The sequence below is a fragment of the Hippocampus comes genome, unplaced genomic scaffold, assembly GCF_001891065.2.
Source record: "Hippocampus comes isolate QL1 unplaced genomic scaffold, H_comes_QL1_v1.1 scaffold45, whole genome shotgun sequence".
NCBI classification, from domain to species: Eukaryota; Metazoa; Chordata; class Actinopteri; order Syngnathiformes; family Syngnathidae; genus Hippocampus; species Hippocampus comes.
The window spans coordinates 3,533,859-3,559,451 of record NW_017805783.1 but is presented as its reverse complement, the minus strand read 5'-3'; the positions used below and the strand labels follow the sequence as shown (position 1 = coordinate 3,559,451).

The 25,593-nt window shown below is 40.3% G+C and overlaps 2 protein-coding genes across 4 annotated transcripts in view; one reads left to right on the top strand and one right to left on the bottom strand.

The window, feature by feature from the left end:
• Nucleotides 1–13,288, bottom strand: part of piwil2 (piwi-like RNA-mediated gene silencing 2) — a 37,067-nt gene extending 23,779 nt beyond the window's left edge. For 2 of the 3 annotated variants that reach the window (XM_019885139.1, XM_019885140.1), the window contains exons 1-3: nt 4,092–4,170; nt 3,311–3,653; nt 3,119–3,224 (exon numbers count right to left, since the gene is read on the bottom strand). In XM_019885139.1, the coding sequence (XP_019740698.1) occupies nt 3,119–3,224; nt 3,311–3,625 (421 nt within the window). In that variant the 5' untranslated portion in view covers nt 3,626–3,653; nt 4,092–4,170. Of the gene's footprint in view, nt 1–3,118; nt 3,225–3,310; nt 3,654–4,091; nt 4,171–11,332; nt 11,335–13,283 lie in introns of those variants that run through there. The other variant, XM_019885141.1, reaches the window with a different exon arrangement.
• The window catches only part of htr7c (5-hydroxytryptamine (serotonin) receptor 7c), a 29,130-nt gene continuing 11,855 nt past the window's right edge, over nt 8,319–25,593 (top strand). Inside the window, exon 1 of the mRNA XM_019885151.1 lies at nt 8,319–9,119. Coding sequence (XP_019740710.1) covers nt 8,662–9,119 — 458 coding nt within the window. The 5' untranslated portion in view covers nt 8,319–8,661. The remainder of the gene's footprint in view (nt 9,120–25,593) is intronic.

Here is a 25,593-nt window from a genome sequence, read left to right as displayed (position 1 = left end):
AAACTGGGTTTACATGGAATTGTTGCCATTCTGAGTGACACATCATTCCGAATGAAGATCTCTGGTCACCTGTTTACATGTGACTCGATCTTTTCCGATCCGCCATTTACATGCTCTATTCCGTTAATCAGATCAGCCGGCTTACAGGTGTGTGACAGGGGAAAAACTATTTTCTTGCATTTTCATTCTCTGACATCCACACCTTTGCACTTATTGAAGCATTACCCATGTCTTTTTCTCAAATTTATTTTCCCTTAAATTACTTGAACAGGTCTTGGGACTTATTGGGTGAACCTGAGATCTCAGGTATCGTACTTCGAGCCATGTCATGTAGAAACTTATGTTGTTACATTATTGTTTGTCCTTGGACCTTTGTATCCTTAATTTTGAGCAAAGATAAATTCCTTGATATCTAAACTGTAAAATATAAATTGAAAAAACTATGAGAAAATACATAAGTAAGAAAGTAAAATCAGAATATACTAAAATAGCAATTAAAAATTAAAACCAAATATCAACTGTTCCAGTGCATTTTGGACTCTAAGGACAGTGTGGTGCCATGCATGGATGGAGTACAGTATTTTCAACACTAAAAGGCGCACTGGATTATGAGTTGCACCTTCAATGAATGGCCTATTTTGTAATTTTTTTCATATATTGGACGCACCGGATTATAAAACGCAATCTACAATGGGTCCACTAGATGGAGGTACGCTCAAGGAAATGCAAACAGAAGGATCAGATGTCAGTAAAATGTAGGAGACTGTACTGTCTCAGAAGTGTTTGTTATTTATTCCTTTGTGTATTCACAAACGAAATCACAAAATAAATTCTGTGGGGGGGGGGGGGGCTATAGAATTTTTTTTGGGATTTCCTCGCTTGATTTTCTGTTTTGATGCATTATTTTCAATTTTTGCAGTTTCATTGAAGTAATCGTTAATTTATGTTTTTCGGAGGTGGTACCTGTATTTGTTAGGACTGTAAAAACCATTAATAAAGTGTGCGTTTTAAAAAACCAACACCACAGCTCTCCTTTTTGCGGAGCTAAAACAAAAACTTATTTAATAAAGCAGGGACACAGTTCACTGAACCAACAGCAAGTTATAACATTGACTCGTTAACGGTGAACTCTCTTGCTGCTATTCTATTTCCGTGTTCTATTGTATGTCTCCAGCAAGGAGCCATTTTGGGGTCGACATATTACCGTCATGACCATACACAAGGCGCACCGGATTTTAAGGCACACTGTGAGCTTTTAAAAAGAAGTAAAGACTTTTAGGTGCTCCTTTTATTGCGGAAAATACAGTAAGCAGAAGAAAATGAGAACAGAAGAAAATTGCAACTGAACTCTATTAATGTATCTCATTTTTCACACTTTGGAGAAACATGTGCCTTTGAGTATTGTTATGTTACCTGTGTGTATGTATTTCCAGGCGTTTGTTTTTAAATATTTGTTAGTTGATGCTAATGTTCCGCGAGCATGTCAATCAGAATCTCCGTTGTCTGTCGCATTAGCCATACCGATATTGTAAAACTAAGCATGTTTTGTATTCAAAAATACAATGTGTGTAATTCTTTTTGTTGTGGTTTTAGTTTCACAGTAAACTCCTCCTGGATTGTAATTAAACATTTTAGGGATGGCAGAATCACAGCCACTACACACTTGACATGCAAGCAAGTTGTTGCATTCGTGGTACTTTTACAATGTCGCAAACTTGGAAACAAACCACGCAATCATGCATATTAATCTTTTTTTTTTTTCAATTATGACGTTTTAAAGATCAGGAGAAGCCATCACCAAAATCACGATTTAAATTTCGATTAATCGTCCTTCCATCCATCCATTTTCCGATCCGCTTAATCCTCAAAAGGGTCGCTGGAGCCTATCCCTGCTGTCTTCGGGCAGTAGGCAAGGGACACCCTGAACTGGTTGACAGCCAATTGCAGGGTGTGATTAATCGTCCAGCCCTGAAATGTATTGAAAAGAAATAAATACAAAATGTACCCCCCCAATTATTGAAAAAAATGGGATGAACCTCCAATAAGTCTTGTCCATGAAAAATCAGGTTTGCTCCCCCCGGAATTATTTATTTTTTTACTAAATATTGGGGCTGTGGGGGAACCCGCAAATAGGCGACTATGCAGGGGTCCATTGTATACATTGATGGCTATTTGGTTGTTGTTTTAAGTTTTTGTTTTGTACTTTATAATACCCGGACTGCTTTATTTACGGTAGTAGGAGCAGGATTAATACAAATACATTGTACCATCACATGGCTTTATTTGAAACTACAAGAGGTTAAATGTCAACAACAAAAAATGAGTTCACACACTTCACGAATAAAAAATGAACATTTAAAGGTGTTTACCTTGTGTAATTACCAATAGTGATTTCTCTGTCAAATATCACTTGTAAATAAAGTACCAGATTGGCTGGCAACCGTTTCAGGGTGTGCCCCGCCTACTGCCTGAAGACAGCTGGGATAGGCTACAGCACCCCCGCGACCCTTGTGAGGATAAAGCGGATCAGAAAATGGATGGATGGATGGATAAAGTACAAGTCAAAGATTTCGAAACACCTTCAAATTCTAATGGTCTCAAACACAGTAAGAGGTCAACAAATTCATGCAATTAAATCTTGATAATGCACAGATATGAACTGTAAATCATTCCAGGCCAAAAAACTTCAAATCATATATTTAACTGAGAGAATACCACGATGTGCAAACTCCTCTGGGCAAAAGGTGCCTACTTTGAAGGAACCTCAATTACAAAACATTTTGTTTTGTTTCACATTTCATTTGCCAAATAATTCCTCCATCAATATTTCCTTATAACGTTGATGAGTTAATCTTCAATTCGGGAATTTAAAATAATGAAAAAGAACAGAATTTTTTGCGCTTCCAAACTCTTCACTGACACTGTATATTGCAATTCCTTCCGCAATTTTAACTAAGCAAAAATTTCTATGTGGAGGAGGTAAAATTTTTATTGCAAAAATTGCTATTTTTTTTTAAAATAAGATCCAACTTTTTCCCTTCCACCACTGCAACTATCACAAAAAATAATAATAAGAAGAAGAAGAAGAAGAATCCTCGAGGGGCAGTTATTTACACACCAACTGGCAATGTTCCTCTTCCCCTAGAGACCGCTGAGGGTTCCAAGCCTATTCCTCTGAACATTGAGACCAGTGAAGCTCCTTGACCATGTGTAGGGGACTCAACCTGAACACAAAATAAGAGTTTAGAATACGTTTTTTTTTTTTTTTTTTTATGATATTGAGACAAAACACTTTTCAGGCTATAATTACCTCTTTCCTGGTGAGGGCTCCTTCCACAAATTCTGTCCGAATCTCGGTGCTTGCCAGTACTGTACCTCTTGCAATGCCTATCTTGGGTTCTGTTGAGGGAAATAGGCAGCCTCTTGCTGGAACAAGTACTCCATCATCAGACCGAAGTCCTCGTCCAGCGAAAGGGTCACAAGCTGGTATACTGGATCCTTGTCCTTGGAGGACATTAGCAGGAGCGAAAAAACTTCTGGCTCGTCCTACATCGAGCCCTCGACTGCGTCCCCGCCAAGGAATGCCCCCCATACTACTGAAGTTCGTTGGTTTGTTTGGATCCATTTTGTCCACTCGAAATATTCCGTGGGAACTGCAGTGCAAAGGGGAGAAATCAAGTAAATTAATCTTTAAGTTTTACATTCTTACGTTTGTTTAAATCTCTTCCTTGAAATGCTGTAACGCACGTTCCTGTCGTCATATTTAATCCCCGCCAAACCCCCCACCCAAAAAAAAAAAAAGCCCATAAAACAGAATGTAAATGATCTTAATCCTTCAACATGATTCAGTTTCATTAAGTCCAGAAATACTGAAGACGCCTTCATAGATTTCTCAGACATTGTCAAATACTGACCACAGCCGGCACGCAGCAACTTTAGCAAAAGGAGCACTTAGCTTACTCCAGGCCTCTGATGCGGACTAAGCAGCAATTAGCAAATATGACTTTCAATGACTTAATTAACTAACCAATTTCAGTATGTAGGTTAAGTTAAACAGGTCTCAAAAACGTATTATAAAGATTTAAACTCACATTTTTTTGGCTGACAGACTTTCAGGTTTCAGAAGCAAACTTCTCGATCGTTGTCCTCGAAAGTGGTTTAGAATGTACCTGCCCTACTGCGCTATTGGACAATCCAATAGGTGGAGCTTTATGCCATTGGTTAACGCCACCTGCCAATCAATTCACTGCCAATTAAAATCAGAATGGATTTTATAATGGATTTTCCGCCCCCGAAAGTCCAACTTCCCTCCCATTCAGACGTTGATCATGTTTATTAGTACACTACAGCAGTGTTTTTCAACCCGTATGCCGCGGCACACCCGCGAGACATTGTCAGGTGTGCCGCGGGAAAATATCCAATTTGAATGCCTGTGCGATCTTTTGCCCAGAAAGTGATCATGTAGTACCCTCCACTCCCGCTAGGGAGCAGCAACAGCTAGCCGGGGTCACATTTTCAGCTAGTGGTGTGCCGCGAGATTTTTTTTTAATGAAAGAAGTGTGCCTTGGCTCAAAAAAGTTTGAAAAACACTGCTTTTCATAGCCCTAATCCATACCAAATTTCCGTTTATTCAGATAAATGAAATACAGTCATACCTCGGTTTTCGACCATAATCCGTTTCAGAAGGCTGTTTGAAAACCGATTTGTTCGAAAACCGAAACCACGCTCTTTTTTTCAACAAAAAAAAAAATCTTTATCGAACACGTCTGCTCACAATGGAAAGCTACACGAGGAAGCGTCACTTCGTCGTGTAAGGAAGGCGAAAGGAGTCAAGTGGCGCTCAGTTTGGTCGAGACCCGATATTCGGTCGTAATCCGAGGCATAAAAATTCCGCAATTTTTGGTCGAAAACCGATTTGGTCGAGAACATAGACGTTCGAAAACCAAGGTTTGACTGTACATCAATTTTCAACAGTTTTCCGGAACCTATCCCATCTGACTTCAGGCGGAAGCTGGACTACACCCTAAACTGGTCGCCAGTCAGTCACAGGGCACATAAAGAGACGAACGGCCATTCACACATCCACCCTCCCACTGAGTTGGAACCGATCCAAGGTACCTGCACTCAAGTCAAGCGAGTGTACCATTACACCATCAGCGACAAGACCCAAATGACTAAAATCCCACCCTCCTTCAAGATCATTCCAAAATAATTGGGAGGCATTTTAATATGTAATCATTAGAATTAACTCTTGTCAATCATATTTTAAATGGTCCTTGAAATATAGGTATATTATTGTTATTTATATAATGCACGTGTTTATGCTTGCTATATTCATTGTTCCTGAATATGGGATTAATCACATTAACAGGCTATCCAAAATGTTTTCAAATGATACAGTGATGTCAGGTTCGAGTTTGCCACAAAGACATTTATTGCCTTGGAGAACGGACATTTGTTGCCTTTCAATGGAAGTGTAAGTGTGTGTGTGTGGGTGAGCGAATTAGTTGAAATAAAGTGCTGTACCATTCTGGTCCTTTTTGAAAAGTGTACTTATTTTTCATCATGAGCGGTCCAGCAAGTATTCTTGTTTCTGATGCTCTCGTGATGTTTCTACTTCAATACAGTATCTGCTGACGTACTAAATCACATTTTAAATACATTGTTGCGATACAAATGTTGGTAAATGCGACGTCACTTAAATAGCGCTTTTCAACAATTGTTTTAGTCAAAGGGATTTACACTGTTTGCTCATTTACCTATTGATGAGGCAGCATCAGAAGCAACTGGGTTTCAGTATCTTGCTCAAGGACACTTCGACAATGTCTACACTGCGTCATGCCACCTCCATTAACCGAGGATGTGTTGCCATCTACTGTTAGACAGAAGTAGCTGCAACGACAAAAACAAATCAAGCACACATGGGACATTTCGTGCATGTACATGATGATTAAGATATCATATAATCACAGCACTTTCACAAACGCAATAAAAAAACATACACACAATATATTTTTTCCACATGAAGCTCCTAAGAACAATACTATACTCAAAAAGACATGGCAACCACAACACGAACAAAAGACCACAAAGTCAACCTCACTAATTCACTAAACATGTTTTACAAACTTACACAGAAACCCAACGTTATTATTATTATCATTTACATTATTATTCTTATTGATGTTGTTGTATTCTTATTATTATATCAGACTTTGAGTGAGTCCAAAACATTGAAGCTCCTTTCCTTTCAATATCGACCTGCAGTTGACTGACAAACTACACTATATGATTTCTCAGTCACAGAGGATGAACTCATTTTGGGCCAGTGAAAGTAGCCATCAATCAAAGTTCACATTTAAACTTCAAATGAAAACCTGACCAACAGCCAACTTAACAAACAAAAACCTTGATTTTTTTTTTTAACAGTTTGATTTATGGCCACCTACAGTATATGAACTGAGCAAGATGAGAACAAATTGTTTTGTTTCACCTCCACTCAACTGCTTCATTAACTGTTTTATTTGCAGTGGAATAATCTCATATCTATATCTTTTAACTGTTGCGTCTCAATGTTCTATTTATTTTTTAGCCTTCTTATTTGGAGATATTCTGAAGCACTGAAAAAGACACTGACCGGCAGAATTTGCCTCACAGTTTTTAATCCCTGGAAGTCTGACCCATCTACTCTGACATATACAGATTCGTAATAGCCTTTGTGTAAATGGGCCAAATTTTCTTGACAGCAGGAGGCCTGGGAGAAAGTGGCAATTATCTGATGTGACAGTCATTACAGACCTGCCTGTCAGACTGCACAGTAGATAATTAGGAGTCAGCAGCTGAGTCTGTCTTGGCCTGCATCTTCAGTTAAGGAATTGGATGACAGGCAGGATTGTGGGTCACACGACAACCGTTTCTGCTTGCATAACGAGGCGATCCATCATTTTCTGTACGGCTTATCTCCACTAGTGTCATGCTTTTTTAAAAGCATAAATGCATGCATACATGCATAGATACCGGTAAATGCATGTATGCGTACGTACAGGAAGGCCGTAGACCAAAAATCTAACTTTGGACGTCGTACTGTGAACCTGTCGTCCACGTGCCTTATTTATTTATTTATTTATTTATTTATTTATTTATTTATTTATTTATTTATTTATTTATGTATGTGTTTATTCATGTATTTATTTATTTCACCCAAGTAAGGCAGTAGAGAATCGATTAGCATTTGCAATTACTGTCTATAGTTGCCATCAGCAGAGTAAACCAAAGCAAAATTAAATCAAACATTTAAAAGTTAAGTGTGGCAGGGGTCAGACACCAGTGACCTCTGACCTCAATTCTTTTTTTTTAAGGATGAGTGCAAAAACTCCCCCCATCACACACACTCGAATATTTTGTAAGAAGTTTTTGCAAATGATTGGAAGCAAATTGGGCACCAATTCAACATTTGGTTAATTTCCAGTTTGTTTTGGTGTCCCAATATTTTGTTCAAAAAGAGTTGTACAATGCAACTCATGGCAAAAAGTGAACCAATTGTAATGAGTTAAGCTTTAACCTAACTACTGAACATTTTAATGTATTTTTGACACACGAGCCCAGCCCAAGCCAAAATCTGAGTCAGGACATTATGTTGATGCTACGCTACACACACTTGAAAAACTATAAATCTGCAATTGTAATATCACTCAACATATTCTGAATTGTTCAGAATATGTTGACTGAACAATAGCATGCTACATTGAAAGCCTAGTCTGGTGATGACCAACTCCCTTCAAGTAAGACTATTTCAGATACAGTATTGCATCACAAATCTGAGATCCACTTAAAAATTAAATACTGACAAAGGCACCCGTTTTAAATGACAACAAATTCATAAACAATTGCACAAAACAAAAGTGTTACAAAATTATAAACACTGAAATAATAATGATCTCCTCTTAATTTACTCATACATTTACTTTATTGTTTGCAATTGACTGGTGACCAGTCCAGGGTCGAGTCAGCTGTGATATGTCAAACCAAAACTTCCTTTGTCAAAATTTGGCAAACATGGAACCCACAGATTAATACACAGTAGCTCAGTTCGCACATGTGTGTTCTTTAGACAAATTATTGCGCAATCTATGGTGTTGAAAATGGCTCGCTCTCTTTGCAGTGTTAATCATTTAACAAACATTCCAATTTTATAATATTAAAAGTACACTTTTGTAATGGCATAGCTAAATAATTTCCTATCTGTATTTGGAACGCCCTCTCTCACCATCATATGAATCATTTCCACGGTGAAAGAGAGAGAGAGAGAGAGAGAGAGAGAGAGGTGCGCTTCGCGTGTGTGGATTGACGTGATTTACAAAAACGCATGACAGGATCTCTCCACATTGTCTTTCCTATTGCTTTGCTGTGGAGTTTAAGTGACGACTGGGGAGGTGGAACAAGGTCTTGCACTCCGCTCGATGGACCATCTTTGGACCGGAAGCCACCAGTACCCCAAACTGTCTTCTGCTCCAAAAGCGCCCGCCCTGATGTAGTGAAGCTGCATCTGGTTCGAAGTGAAAAGCACTAAATCGGACGGAAAGCAGGTCACAGACATCCAAATATGCGCGTTGGAGTGCCCTGGCGAATCGTCCCTTTACTTCATTCACCAGCGTTGTCGTGATGTACAACACTTCAGGTATTGAGCTCAAGAAGGAGGACATTTCTGAAGTTATCAATGGCACCTGGCAGCTTTTTTACAACGTCCTGCAGAACATCGGCCCCACAACCATGCGGAATGAGTCGTGCGGGGAGCAGCTGTTGAATTTCAGGCGTCCGGCGAAGATCATCATCGGGGTTATGCTGGCCATCATCACAGCGGTCACCGTGATGGGAAACACGCTGGTCGTGATCGCGGTGTGCGTGGTGAAGAAATTAAGGCAGCCTTCAAACTACCTCCTGGTGTCTTTAGCGGTGGCTGACCTGTCAGTGGCCATCGTGGTGATGCCATTTGTTATAGTGACTGACCTCACCGGTGGCAAGTGGCTTTTTGGCGAGGTCTTTTGCAACATATTCATCGGCATGGATGTAATGTGCTGCACCGCCTCCATCATGACCCTCTGTGTGATCAGCGTGGACAGGTACTGTGTGTCATGAAACGTAAATTGCTTCCATGCGCGCGCATGCTTTTAAAATGCGACTCGAACAGAGACCGACGCTCGTTGACTTCAACGAGCTATAATTAACATTGTAAATACTTCATCCGCCCGTGTCAAATGAGCTGTGAGTGAAATCCACCCAATTACGGGACATTTGGCGATCATATGATATTGTACTTGTTACAGTCATTGGATTAACAAATTCGCACGCACACTTTGATTAATTTACGACACAATTAATCTGCTTGACCAGATCATGGGAAGTGTTTAATCAGGCATTTAGGATCAGCTGCACGATTTAAAAACACCAATGTCCTACATTTGTACTCAGGACACACTGTATGGTTCATCGACATTTCCAATTAATATTGTGGATTGAAATTTCCCTGAAAATTAGATGGTTGAATTTACATAGAGTGCAATCAAGTTAGCTATCCCCCCCCCCCCCCGCCCCCCCAATGATTACAGCAATGCAGGTTTTATCAACACCAAAACAACTAGATCATTAAACTGGCTAAAAGTGCAGCATAGGTGGGCTGCATTCAGCACTAATTATTGGAGGAGTGTTGTGTTGGGTCTGCTTGTGACAAATGAGTCTGCCTTCCCTGATGAAGGCTGTAATGAAAAAGTCGAGATATCGGTATTTAATCTGTGGTGCTCCAAGATTTTCTCAGCCAAATTTAAAATCAAATCTAATAACACTGTTGAATGAAAATGTGAGGGTGAACAAAAGGACTTGTGTGCACAGAGTATATGAAAGTCACAGAGCTGAATACAATATGCTGAAGATTTGTGAACAGTTACTCTTCAGTCACAGCAGGAGCTCCCCTCATCATACGAGGGGCATTCAATAAATAAATTGAATTTTTCGGTATCAGGACTTCTAATACAGATAGAATTTTTTTCCAACTACTGTGAACTGCTGAGGCAAGATCAAGAAAGACATAAAGAACAAACGCAGGGGTCATCAGTCAGAAGGACTTATCTTGCATGATGACAACGCAAGGCCTCACACAGCAGCCCAAACGATGCAGACCACCAACAAGCTGGGCTGGGAACTGCTACCTCATCCTCCAAACAGCCTCGACCTTGCCCCTTCAGACTTTCACCTGTTTGGTCCCTTAAAAGTGTTCACAAGACGCACGAAGTTTGAAAGTGACGATGAAGTCAAACGTGTTGTGAGCGACTGGCTGGAGACATCATTCCAAAGATTTTTATGCTGAGTGAATATGGAATCTTATGCACAGATGGGAAAAGTGTGACAGTGCTGGGAGACTACATTGAAAAAAAAAAAGTAAGCTTCTATCTGTATTAGAAGTCCTAAAATGAAAACTTCGCCTTATTTATTGAATGACCCTCACATTAAGGAAAGAATTAACATCATAACAAATAACTTTCCCAGTAGAAGACATTTTGGTCATTTTTACTCACCAATGCAGCATGCATTTAGCATTAGCATGAGTGGATTTACACAGTTTTGAACACCTGGCCTCTCATTGCTAATATCGGGTCATGTGATCAGGCTCAATAGTACATGAAATAAGAAGAACCATCACTGAACAAACTTTGAGCAAGTTGACGTCTATTATCAGGAAAATTCAAGTTTCCGCACCACTTTTCTTGAGCAGACCAGAATGAAATAAAACCGTTTCTGTCAAAGTGTTCACGGTGAAACAAGTAAGGGTGTAGTTAACATACTGTATGAATCAAAGCCCGACTCAGAGGAAATTCTGAGGGATGAGTGATAGGATAGCTGCGGTCAATATGAAAGAAGACTTGCATAGACTTATAAAAGATGAAGCTACAGAATTCGGCTTTGGATGAGTGGATTGGTCAGGATTTGAGAAATGTATGTTGGCTGTCTCACCGAGTAAGTTAATGCCATTGGCATCATAGAGCCAGAAGCATGACCCCTAGTGTACAGACCCAATAAATATTTAATCCCACAGGCTTAGATGATGTTCTTCGAGAGACCACTCTGGTGGAATTCAGTATCTCTGGCCTTCCCTGTCCACAATCAGAGCTAGATAATACCACGAAGATCCATGGAGAATGGAAAACTAGGGGTTCCATAATGGTTATCATGTAACCACATAAACACATTGATGATAACATCAATGAGGGTGCGACACATTAACAGAAATATTGTACTGTGGATATTGATGTCAAATTATTTTATGACATTTTAAACATACTTCTGTGAGTTCCTTCCTGTTTTTGTAAAGTCTTTTTTTTCCACTAAGCGTTGAAAGGGCGTTCGGGTAATTCACATACTTTCACATGAACAAACAGAACAATGTTTGAGGATCTTACATGATCCATCCATCCATCCATTTTCTGATCTGTTTTATCCTCACAAGAGTCGTGGGGCGTGCTGGAGCCTATCCCAGCTGTCTTTGGGCAGTAGGCGGGGTACACCCCAAACTGGTTGCCAGCCAATCGCAGGGCACACAAAGAACAGCAACCATCCACGCTCACACTCACACCTAGAGACAATTTAAAGTGTTCCATTAACCTGCCACCACTGTTTTTGGAATGTGGGAGGAAACCGAAGTACCCGGAGAAAACCAACGCAGGCATGGGGAGAACATGCAAACTCCACACGGGAAGGCCGGAGCCAGAATCGAACCTTGCGCCTCTGCACTGTGAGGATAACACTCTAGACTGGAAGGTGGCTGGAATTAAATGTGTGAAGTCATTTGATAAATCATCAGAATATCGTGGTAGATCAGATTAGATCATGATGCACATTGAATGAAATCCAAGGCAAGAGTTTCACAACTTTACATTTTTTTTTAATGCTCAGCTGACACTATCAGTTTTATCAATTCCATTTTTTTAATTGTTATGGAGTTGCAATGCATCAAGTATGTAGTTGAGACCTTTCAAATATATATGTACTGTAATAGTCAACATGTTCCATAAATTTGTGCCAGAAGGGCATATCAAGGCTCAACGTAAGCGAATTTGCAGTGCAATTTGTGCGTCAAAAATCCATATTTTGTGAATCAATCCAACAGTTTGAAAACCAAAATGAACGAGTGTTTATGTGCACAACGCTCATTTGCCAAATATTTCGGAAATCACTGAACTTTAATTGTTACGCCTGTAACAATGATTGTATTAAAAAAATAAATAAATAAATCACCACAGTGGGTGCTGCTATATCAAGGGCTTTAGTTTTCCCTCTGATTCGTAAAATGTTTCAGTTCGGCACCAAGTGGGGAACTTGAAAGGCGGGAAGTGCAGCAGCCCAAGCGGGTCCCTCAACCAATTAGGCTAGAGAGCCACGGTCATGTGTGAGTCTGCCACTCTGCTGGAGTTGCAGCATATTACCGTGATGTGCTTATGAAGTGCCGACGGTCAATGTGTGGTGCAATTCACATTGGCTCCCGTGGCGACTAGCTGCCTTCTTCATCGATGGTTGGTCCGCTTGTCACACTTTGGTTGTCAGTTGGCTTGCTGGCTCGGCGCAGAGCCGTAGCTTGACATTTGGGGCCTGAGCCAAAGAATGGCTAGGACTTGATTACAAACATTGGAAGATGTTTACCCTTGCCTGTACTCTGGTCACAATGACCGCTCCATCCAGAGCCAGGCCTAGAGGTGGGGCTAGATAGCAAGCACTTGCTGGTCTGCATGGGACTGGGCACCGCCTGCATGGTTAACGTGGGTCCCCTTCCAATGGGCTAAACATCTGTGAGAGGGGCAATGTGAGCTGGACGATTCGATCACCGCCTACAGAAGTTGGCCCTACTCTAGGGGTGCCCACACTTTTGCGAGCCACTTACAAAATGACCAAGTCCAAGTGAACTACCTTATTTATTTATTTGTGTACTTTGTATAACTGCATGAACTCATATTGTGCAATACCACTATTATCTTTATTTTACTGTGATGAATGGAATTAGCCAGGGGATCTATGTTGAAGTAGTTTCTGATAGCGAGTCGTGCACACACCTCCCTATTAACATCAGTCATATTGGACAGGTACTTGGACTTCATGTTGTTATCAATGGGCAGAAAATGCGGCTCCACAGCCGGCCAGCATGTCACTGTCCCTGTCACTACCCCCACCACCACCACACCAACTGGCAGAAGCGACACACCACCAGAGGGCCACAGGCCTCATGCAAGTGTTAGGAGGACAACTCTTCCATTCCAAGCGTCATTCTCCAGCACCGGGGAAAATGGTCAATGTGTGCCCAAGCACATCATGCGTTTCCTCCGGGCCCGCCCGCTCTGCAGCAAGTCAGAGACACCCAACCACGGAGCCCACCACAAAACAAAAATCCTCCTCTCACTCTGTGAGAGCAGACGAAACAAAATGGAAACTGCTAGTTTTGCCTTTGCATGCGCATGCACAGTGAGGCATGCATCAAGTGCATGACTGGCTGCCCTGTTTGTCAATCAAGTGACAAATGTAACAACAGATGATAGCAGGTTTTAAAAAATTCCATTGTGCAATTTAAATCACTCTTTCTGTGACAGCATAAGCATGTCTCCTTCATAAAGAGAAAGGTATGTAGGCATTAACGTAAGCATGAATTTTACGGAAGATCGAGATGTATTCAGACCCATTCCCCGAATAAGATAAAATGTGTTTTGGCTTCACTTTTTTACTTTCCCTGTGAGTAATATGTCCACATTCAATAATTTAAAAGTCAAACATGAATGATTTATTCAAAAGAGTGGGAAGAGTTGATGCTTTTCTGTAGTTCCTTGGATGTCAAAGAAAAGTTAGGCCAAAGGAATGAAGGAGCTTGCCTCATAGGTTGGATGATATTGAGAAAAAATATCACTTAACTGCAAAAGTTGACTGTCGATTACACCCAGCATGGGAAATCAGGAAACGTTCACATTTTAAAACATTTGTGAGGTGAGGAAGTTTGTCCCTGCAAAGAGAGTGCAGCTGGGGAATAGTCACCCGCAGCAACACACACACACATGACCTGACATAGCTGACACATCCTCAGGTAATGCGATGTGACGCCCAAGCTCTGCTCTCGGGCACTTTCCTTTCCAACTTCCACCTTGCGAAGGATTGGATATTTCCAGCAAGGCTAACATGATCGGATCAAAGGTAGTTCATGCTTGTGATGGAATGCTTTGAAAAATGTGAAGAGTGTGTATTCTAGTGAGGAAATACAATATTTGTGAATCTCATGATCACAAGTATAGTTAATGCAACAAACCTTTCTGTCTATTTCATGCTGACTACAGTTTTCATCTTCAAAGAGGTCACTAAATAACATTACCTTTATGCCTTGGAGCTTGTGGCATTCACTTGGAAACTTCCGTCAATGAAAATATTTCAGAAGTCATGAAATAAAAATGGTCGGAGTACAGTTCACATTTGGTTGATCATTGAAAAGGGCTGCTTGCCAATGGCAGCTGTTTGTGTCCTGTCTGACTACCTATTCGTCTTTTCGTCCAAAATAACCCGAAGTCCAGGACAGATTAGATTGTATATGAGCTCGGAGAAGGTGTGTGTGTAAATTGGTTTCAAAATAGAAAATGAAAAAGTGAAACCCAAAATACGTACAATGAAACTTCTCAAGTTGAACATGATCTGATTTGTGTTGCTTATTTCAAGACATCTTAGTTTTTTCATAGGAAATAATAGAAACAGAAGGATCAAACATATTATGGTGTAAGATTCTTCATCACTAAATTAACCACTGTCAATTTAAAGATTTAAAAAAAAAATACTCTTAACTCTAATGACATTCCGGAGATATCGGTCTACATTTGTGTGGACTGATGTCGACTTAGCGCACTTGTTTAAAAAGACATGAAGTAAAACGTATTTTTTATTTTCTCCAGAAGATGGCGAATTGCAGTATCTACTAATCAGGCAATCCCGCTCAGGTCCTTCCAGGGGATCTTGTCTCACAGGACTGGTCCTGCGGTGGCCTGTCAAACTTTCGTTTAGTGTCGTGCATCTGCATCATTTCTTTCTCATTTTTGAGTTGATTTGTTTTGGATTTCCACAGTTTTTTTTTTTTTTTTGTGGTTTGTAATAAATGCTTTTACTTGGTTCCCGTGATTGCAGCATTTCTGTCTTGAGATTGTTAATTTCGGCATTTATGTTTTTGGTTTTTGTTTGAAACATTCCTGTGTTTGTAGTGTTTGGCCATTTGCAGCATTTTTGTTTTGCAGTTGTTTTGTGGGGCAGGCCCGGTGGTCCAGTGGTTAGCGCGTCGACCTCACTGTGCAGAGGTATCGGGGTCAATTCCAGCTCCGGCCTCCCTGTGGGGAGTTTGCATGTTCTCCCCGTCCGTGCCTGCGTGGGTTTTCTCCAGGTACTCCAGTTTCCTCCCACGTTCTAAAAATATGCATGGCAGGCTGATTGAACACTCCAAATTGTCCCGAGGTGTGAGTGTGAGCGTGGATGGTTGTTCGTCTCTGTGTGCCCTGCGATTGGCTGGCAACCAGTTTAGGGTGTCCCCCGCCTACTGCCGGAAGACGGCTAGGATACGCTCCAGCACTCCCTACGACCTTTGTGAGGATAAAGCAGATCAGAAAATGGAGTTGTTTTGTGTGTGTTTTTAGTTTTCCTGTGTGTGTTCGTCTTTTTTTGTTTGCATCTTTCTTTTTGGTCAACATTTTTGTGTTTGCAGCATTGTTTGCGGCTGTCGGCCGCCATACAGGAAGGAACTTGTGATTTTCAAATGTTATATGTGTGTGAGCTAAAAATCTCAAGCCAACTTTTTTTTAGCTTAAGTTTTACTTATAATGAAATCACACACTGCTCTTGAGTGGGTTTATGTACATACAGTATATATCATGAAACCCTTCTAATAAAATAAAAAAACATGTAGCCAGCTATACCACAATCAACAGCAGAATTGGAACATTCCACCCTCTTGTGGAGGTTGACATGGAGGATGATGGATTATCAATAACTGGCCGACTGATAGTGATCTCAGTTTTCCTTTGTTATTGTCTACTTGCCACACTATTTACTGTATTCAACAATCTCCGGAGACAGGAAGAATAAAAAGGGTGAAGTGCTATGTGACTTTAGTGTTGCATAAATCAAGCTTCAAGTTTGGCATTACAATGATGGGATCCATTATTTGTCAATACTGAACAAGAGGCCAACAGACCATTACAAATCAGAGGGATAATAGGCTTTGTGTTGGCTTCATGTTCTTGTGGGACTAAAAATGTCATCACACGTAATTGTTTCTTAGTTGTTCTTTTTTTAACATGTCACACGTGTTTGATTGCAACTTGGTGTGTGTACATTCATTTGATAAATATTTGACGGGTTAGTGTATATTTAAAAGAATTATGTCTACAAACAGAGGTTCAGGTCCTCCAAAGTATACGCGTGCTGTCTCTGCTTGGGAATCGGGACCTGAAAAGTTTGGAATATAACATTATGGTATGATGCTTACATTATTGGTACCTCAGAACTGACCTCTTAACTATTTGCAGCACAAATCTTTTAGAATGTATACAGGACAAAAATAATCCACTCTGTTTTCAAGTAATGTCAAACATAGTTGTACATTCTTCTCGCAGTTGAGAAGTGGGAAAATTATTCCATACTGTCAGCTATAATGATGATGACTTGCGAGGAGTTTCTCAATCACGACAGTTGTGTGATTAACAGCTTATTAACGGAGCCCATGGTGAGATTGCTTGCTGTTGAAGCATTCTGGCGCCACTAAGATCTTTGCACATGATTCTTAGTGGTGTGAGGTCACATTCAATATGCTCAGAAGTGTGAGCTAGTTCTGGACCTTGAACAGAGAATGAAAAGAACACAAAAACAAACAATAATTAGGATGCAATTCAGAAAAATATTGACCAGCAAGTTTATGAAGCCTGTCGCTTGTTGTTCTGCAGAATCTGTAACTGTTATGTGTACCCTAATAATCCGAATAGGAGTGGATCTCCCAAACGTAGACAAGTATAAGGTCTTTTTAAAAAAGGGTTTACATGCAAAAACAACGCAGCACCGGTAAAGTACAACTCAGGATGCCAGTAACAAAGAACCAGGAAAATGTGGGACAAACCAAAAGCGCTTGTGTGAGGCAAGGAACGGGGACATGTAAATTGCTTGTCAACTAAAAGGACAAGAGAATCCAAAACACGAGAATAAAAAACAGAGACTACACTGTTATCAAAAAAGACAAGAGAAACACAATAGAACTACATGGCAAAACCATGAGGCAAAAATCAAGAATGTCTAGAAAATTGAAGCACTTGGAAACAGAGCCATGATCAAGCCTTAATAATCCGACTCAAGAAGGAAACACCCACACTCTTGCCTGAGACTGAAAAATAACACAAGACATGACAGGAGCACGAGAGTAACATTGACTGCTTACTGCATAGTCACCGTGTCTGGACAAAATGCTTTTGACTCAGTCAGTACGTACCAAATGTGTCTCTTTAATTGAAGTATATATGATTTATTTGCAGAGTGATGGGGCATGATGGTCAAAGCTATGCGTTGTAATCCTTTGTAACAAGATGCTCTGTATATGACATCATCTGCGAGTTCTGTTAGGTGAGGCAAAACATCGGATTAATAGTTGTCATTCAGTGACCGTATGTTACCAAGTTGAAATAGCTGTTAGCACATAATGGAGTGATTGTGTCTTGCATGGACAGTGTTGTGCAGTAGTGGTGTTACAAATAGTGCCATTACTAGTACATTTCTTACTACATTTCTTGGTAGCATGGGTTGTAATGTTGCTATTTTCAACATGAAGTACCTTTTCACTCGTGAACCTACTTTTGTAATCAATAATGGAGTAGTGTCCACAGAAGGTACATTTTCCCAGGCAGTTCTAAAACTGAAATGCTTATAGGGTCTGTGAATTATCTGGTAATGCAGTGGAGTAGTATCTGGAGACATTGGCCATAGTATTAACCATAAAATCGGTACATTATCCATCGATCCATCCATTTTCGGATCCGCTTTATCCTCATAAGGCTCGCGGGGTATGCTGGAGTCTATCTCAGCTGTCTTCGGGCCGTAGGCAGGGGACACCCTGAACCGGTTGCCAGCCAATCGCAGGGCACACACAGACAATCAACCATTTGTTTACAATTACACAAAGTGCAGGGGTTACAGTAATCCCTCGTTTATCGCGGTTAATGGGGACCAAAACCATCCGCGATAAACGAAAATCCGCGAAGTAGCGACCCCCCCCCCATATAGGTACATGTACATAATATTTATAAGGCCAAATTTAATGGTATACATGCATGTAGAAGTAAATTTTGAAGTAATTAACATGACTTAATGCTGTATACTAATAGATTTAAACATGTATAAGTTAGGTTAGTTTATGAATAACAAAATACAGTAAACATATACATGTAGTACTGTATATGTTGCTCTATGTAACTCGCTGTTGTTTTGCTGACTTTCGCTGCTTCTCGCGGACCTTTTGCGGACTTTTTGCGGACTTAATTTATTTATTTATTTATTTATTTAATGAATATGTTTGAAAAAATCCGCGATGCACTGAAGCCGCGATAAACGAACCGCGAAATAGCAAGGGATCACTGTATATCAATGCTGCCTCTGCTGATAGGAAACAACGCTGCTTCAGAGGCCACTGGATCTGTCGTAGCAGTTAGTGCTTGAATGACCAGCGCCTTGGTGTTAAGTGACCCGAAATCGCCAGATCCGCAGGGACAACACAAACTGGGGGTCGTAGATAGGTTTAGTATATTTTACTGAGCCCTTGTTATGGATTCCATTGGTTTTTGATGCTGTGTTTAGTCTTAGTCCATTCACACTCACAATCACACCTAGGGACAATTTAGAGTGTTCTATTAACCTGCCATGCATGTTTTTGGAATGTGGGAGGAAACCCGAGAACCCAGAGAAAAACCACGCAGGCACGGGGAGAACATGCAAACTCCACCCAGGAAGGCCGCAGCCAGGATCGAACTCACGACCTCTGCACTGTGAAGTCGACGTGCTAACCACTCGCTCACCAGGCCGCCTCGGTTGGTTCTGTACTGTTCCGGAATTATCCAGATAAAGTTGGATCCCACAAATGTAGACAAGGATAAGATTATGGTACAAAAAAGGTTAAACAAACCCAAGACCGACAAAGTACAAATAAGGACGCTGCTCAACACACCAGAATAAAAGGAGAATAACAAAAAGCGCTTGCAAAAGGACAAGAGAATCAAATCACGACAAATACCAACGGAGAATAATTTACCAAACTGAATGACGACTGACAGGAAAGCGGAGAGCAATAAACAAGGAATGAGGAAAAACGGAGCAAAATCTGGAACATCTAGAAAACTGTAACTTGAACAAGGGCTTGAGCAAGGCAAATCATCCGGCGGTCAGTTGTCGGCAGGGAAGTCCTGAAATACCGAAACACGTCTGCCACCTTCTGGAGAACAGAAACAGAATCATGGCACGTCCAGACTTAATCCCATGAGTTCTGACACATCCCCAAGGAGCAAATGAGCGAGGGATTTTATCAGATCGCTTCACTTTGCAGCATCCGATATAGCCGCAACGTCGACGTTTGATTCAGCACTCAAGGCGGGCTCTGTGTAAATGTACCGTGAATGTTGACCTTGGTGCGGGTGTCGCAAAGGATACCATTTTATACTACTGACTGCGTGTTGCAATGCTGCTTGAATAGAGTACAGTATGGGATCATTTAAAAAAATATGGAGCAAAGTAAAGTAAGTACTATCTGAAGGGTAATAATAATTGGACCCCTAATGTATTTCATGTCCCTCCCAGACGCCAACCCCGCCAAACCTGAGGTCTGGCAAGGGGTCGTTATGACATAATGCAACACATTACTGAATTCATTGAAAAAGATTGACAAAGATTCACCCTCTCAAGTCACAACATTTTGCTCCGTATTTGAAATCAGAAAGGATAACAGGATTACATGACTTGATTGATGGCTGAAAGCAAATTTACATTTTTAAAAGATTTGGTCTAAAATGGTAAAAATTGCTTTGACTATTCTATTTCCAAGATACTCATAGCGCTCTTCCGCATTCACACATATGGCCCCTTTGGCATTGAAAGCTTGGTCACAGAACGTCTGCAGGCTGGTGTTAGGGAGGGAGAGCAGGCCAGCGTCAGATGGCCGCAGCTTCTGTGATGGGGTGTAGGAATCGAGGACAATTGTGTGTCGTGGGGCTTCGGCGTGGAGAGATTGGAGCAGTACAACCATTGTAAACAATATAATTGCTTGCGCACATAAAAGTACAGACATACTGACGTTCTCCATTAATTTTGTCGGACCGATGTCCCATTTTACATGTGCTTGTTGTAATTAATTTATTTTATCTTCTGGTCATACTACATTTACCTCCACAAAACTTCTTGTGGGTCTTTCCTTAATGTGCTACATTTTGTATTTAAATTTTTAGTTCAAATGAGATCTGCCTTTGCTGGTTTAGTCCTCATGACACATAAAGGCATAACTAAATTGTTGAATATGTTTAAGCTTCTCTTGGAATTGTTGGGATTTCTAATTTGTTGCTCATGGACCATTCTTCCCTAAACAAAGTTTGATGTAAGAGTTAAACTACTGCACTTATTGTGGTTACTTTATTTATATTATTTATTTATTTATTTTTAAACATCTATTCATTTGTCATTGTCATAGAGACAGAGAAGAATGAAATGAATGAAAAGAAAAAAATTTTGTTTTGCATTTATTTCCTCAGTGTCTGTTAATAACTGATGATTTCTCAATGTTCCGCCCCTCTTTGAATGTTTCTTTTCCTTCCAGGTCACTGATAGTGTAGTGATACAAAGATCTGATTTTGGTACAGCCAGTGTGGGATTGATTTCCACTCTGCGACTGTATAATTTAATGTCCTGCCACAGAAACTGGAACATTTGAAACACTAATCCGATTTCCAATTGATTGAAGCGTACACTTGCAAGAGTAATTTGATTTCCGATCGAATAGTCTCGTTGCGTTAATCTACGTTTAAAGTGTCGATCAAGGTCAGAATCAAGTGTTTGCATGTGCAGTATTTTGAAATCTGTTTTTAATCAATGTAATGCAATCGTTTGGTGCGCTCAACTGCATATAAATACTGTGTTGATGTCTGGGTTTTTGATTACACCTTGTGGTCACCAAAAACCATCACATATTGAAACACACACTTCTATTTGTCGTTATGTTAATGCACAGCAATAACTGAGTGTGCAGCTTAATTTCATTTGTCAGAAAAAAAGCAGCCCCTGTGAGCGGCTGTTAACTCTTTCACGGTGTACTCAAAGTCAGTTTAGAAAGGCTCCACCTGCGACACTAATAAGAGGCCAAGCCCTTCAGAAAATGAATGGATGAATTAAAAGGCAGTGATAATCGCCATCAACACCGTTATTTTAACATTTTGCTGTTCGTTTTGAGTCGCTCCTCAGAATTCCTGTCCCAGGGGATACCGACAAAGTCATCTGCCCCAAATACTTCACTGAGGTCTTGACCCTTTTATTTTATTCTCAGCATCAAAATATTTTGAATGCAGTCACACAAATCTTATGACCAGTGATCCATGCATGACTGCTTAATCTAGCATGCATCTGAAGTATCTATGAACAAACGCTTTGACTTGGCTCTGTTTATCCTATTAGAAGAGGATTTAGATGTGGCAGTCCAGACCAGAGAGACCAGAGCCACCCGTGTTGTATACGGCAACCTCTATCTCACATAAGATTTTTTTTTTTTTTTTTTGGGTCATTAATGTCTGTGATTTGGCTGTTCGGGTCTTGAGCACAGGCTGTTGAATCTGGGTCAGAGTATTTTCATGCATTTGAAACAAGCAAGAGAGCTGTTTTCTGCATCACACAAGCCTACAGGGGGAAAAAAAACAAAAAACAATCTACCCCTTCAAATTTACTTTCACTTTCTGAAAACCTGTTTTGTATTCAGCCATATTCTGCAGCAAGCCAATTTCTTACTGGACATTAGGCATATTTTAATGGAAAACACAGGGCCCAATTTTTCATAGAGCTAAAGCTCCATTTTCTACAAGCAGCACAATTCTCTTGAATTTGAAAGGTTACGCATATTCTGCATTTCCATTACAAAGGGTAGCTGCGGTGTTGTAATACAGTTGTATTTATTTAGATATTTTCATGAAATCATGTCAGACGGTTAAAGTATCTCAGTGGATAATGTAATCATTTTTACTGCCAACAAGTCCAGTTTCATGACATCGTTTTCAACCTTGCCAATATTTACTTTCAATGACAAAAGCTAATGGCAGTGTTCTGGCTCCATACCTCCACCATGCAAACATCAATCAAATCAGGGTTTAATTATGGGGCTGTAATAAGAACCGATTTGAATGAGAAGATTGCTTTTGTTTTTAAAGATGGGATTTTATTATCGAACCGAATTGAATTGAATCATTCCACCTGAAAATACTGTATATTGAGATACATAAAATGTGCCCTTCATTGGTAGATATGTTATGGATTCTATGTTCGTGCTGAGTACAAGTCGAGCGCAAAGCGCAGTCGAACTGCTCGCATTGGTGGACTTTTCTTTGTTTTGGTATTTTGCTCGACTTAAAGGGCATTGTAGAATGGAAATAGTCTTTTCCGGGGCAATCTTAGTGCCATCCCTCATTTGCATCAAAACGAGGGCGTTGCAAGTGCAGTACACCCGATTACGCCATGCTTAACATTGCGGAAACAGAAATAGACCCAATGGTGCATGACATTAGCAGGAAATCAGCAAAATCTACCCTTGCAGATGATGTCATCGGCCGTACATGTAACATTGGCAATTGGAGACTGCCTTGTACCCCCGATCATGTGTCTGCGTGTTAACCCCAACCAACCAAATATTTTAAAGATGATAATGATGATAATGGGTGGCACGGTGGGGGACTGGTCAGCACCCCGCCTCACCTTGCAGAGGTGCAGGGTCCGATTCCAGCTCGGCCTTCCTGTGTGGAGTTTGCATGTTCTCCCTGTGGCTGCGTGTATTTTCTCCGGGTACTCTGCTTTCCTCCCACATTGCAAAAACATGCATGGCAGGTTAATGGAACACTCTAAATTCTACCTAGGTGTGATTGTGAGTGTGAATGGACTAAGACTAAACACAGCATCAAAAACCAATGGAATCCGTAACAAGGGCTCAGTAAAATATACTAAACCTATCTGCGACCCCCAGTTTGTGATGTCCCTGCGGATCCGGCGATTTCGGGTCACTTAACACCAAAGCGCTGGTTATTCAAGCACTAACTGCTACGACAGATCCAGCGGCCTCTGAAGCAGCGTAGTTTCCTATCAGCAGAGGCAGCATTGATGTAACCCCTGCACTTTTCAGTTCAGTTACACTTTTATTGTGTTACACCGCTCCAGTAATTCTTCATCTTCTATATAAGAATTGTTGATACAGGTGCTGTGCTATTTTCTTTGCTCTATTGTTAGGGGTACATCAATGTTTGAGAGATGCTTGGAAGTGTTTGAAATACAATGAAAGTGTTTTGGGATCAATTTTTGTGGTAAATTTCTGGTGGAGAGGGGACATGGAAACATTTAATCATTAATTTCCAAGATGATAAGCAAGTATTTTCAGTCATTTTATAAGCCTGGCAATAAAATGGCATACATGTGCGCTACAACCTCTTTCCCCAAGAAGACAAAAACCTGTGTCACAGGTTTCTCAATTTAAGAGTCTTACTGAAGCTCATATGATTGATGAAAAGAAAGTAAAACTGCTATGGTGAGTCTGAATATTATTCTTGTTAAGTATTTTGTTCCTGATATTTAAAGAAGGAGCTCAATTATTCAAAGGCACTCACTGTTTTTGTGGTAAATCTTATGTTTGTGGTTAGAGTTATATATAAAAAGCACAGGTTCATTTGGCAGCATTGCTTATTTTTATTTTTGGCTGAGAATGAAAAAAAAATTAAGGAGACAAAATCAAGTGACTTTCATTTCATAGTTTGACGTGTTACATTCTACTTTGGAGAATTATCCAGACGTACGAGTGGATGTACTCATGCTATGATATAGGGTTCCGGGGTACACACGACAAAAAAGGTTGGGAACCACTGATTTAAAAGTATTGATTATGTATCTATAATGGGGACCGTCAATTATTTGCTAGTTTGCTGCTTGCACTCATGCTTCGTCCCAGTCCTCACTGTAGCTACAGCTTTTCATGCGCAGCAAAAATTCATCTTAAAAATGCAAGCTCATGCCAGCGCCTCAGAGGAAAGTTCAAAGAATAAATGTAAATGTTGATTCATCCATTAATTTCCGCATTAATACTGCATTTTCCTGCAAGGAACTACAATCCCTTATAACTTTGCAAGCTGACACTAAATCACCAAATCCATGAAAGACAGTCAGAGCTGAATAATGATGTGTCTTTGAATAAAGCATTTGTGCCACAGGCGACCTAGCAAGGACGCCTTCCTCTGTTTCCCTGTCATGATAATGTAAGAGCGGCAGTGCAAAGTACTCCTCCTTTTTTGTCACATTCCTTTTGGTTTGTTTCTTAAAGAAAAACTTGAAAGCTAGATCAGCTTAGAGCAACATGTCTGTCCAATTTACTTCTGACCTTTAAGGAAAAATGTTGAGCAAAGGATCGGAGAGGCAACTAGCCAGGAGTTAGTATGGTTGAAATAGCAGCCTTAAGTCATCACTTTATGGCACAGCACAAGGACGCTGAGGATTGGAGTACAACTTCTGAGAAATGGAGAACTCTGTGCTTTTATTTAACCTGTTGTTTTACTGACATTTTCTATGAAGATGATATAATGTTACGGGTCTGGTGGTTATCACAGTTCAGCAAAGAGCAACAAACGGTGTTAATAACTTTCACCTATAAAGGCGGCTGGAAATTCAGGCACTTTGTCCTACTAAAGATTTTACAATTGTCACTATGAGAGTATGTGTCTGCAATTAAATGGAATTTATTTTCAGGCTTTTAACACATCTCAATCAGGGGTGCCAATAATTGTGGAGGGCACTACATATATATAGAAAGTCAAGTTACAAAGACGCTTTCAGGTCTGTTTGGGTGCTCTAATGCACGGCTTTCTTGACAAACGGCAGTTCGTCGGAAACGGAAAGTGTCATGAAGGAGGACTTCAAACGATTACTGAGGTCCCAAAATGTCCGTAAGATGGACATTTTTTAAAATGTAGTAACACAGAATAAACAAAAACATCAACCACGGGCTGACAAACATAGAGGCAAAGAAACTCACGTGGACTCACATGAAAAGGGAACGCTCCATTTTTGTTGCTTTATTTACCTGAAAGATGACCTGGCACTGTGTGTCCCCTGCATTGAATTAACTCTTAGTTAATCGAGTTGATCCTCGATGAAGTGGGCCACCAAGTCTTCCCTTGGGCGTCACATTGGCTAGGGCTGCCACTGATTGCGATATTTGTCCTGTTTTTTTTTTTTTTTTTTTTGTTTTTTTTTCTTTTTATTAAAATACACAAATACTTAACGGGC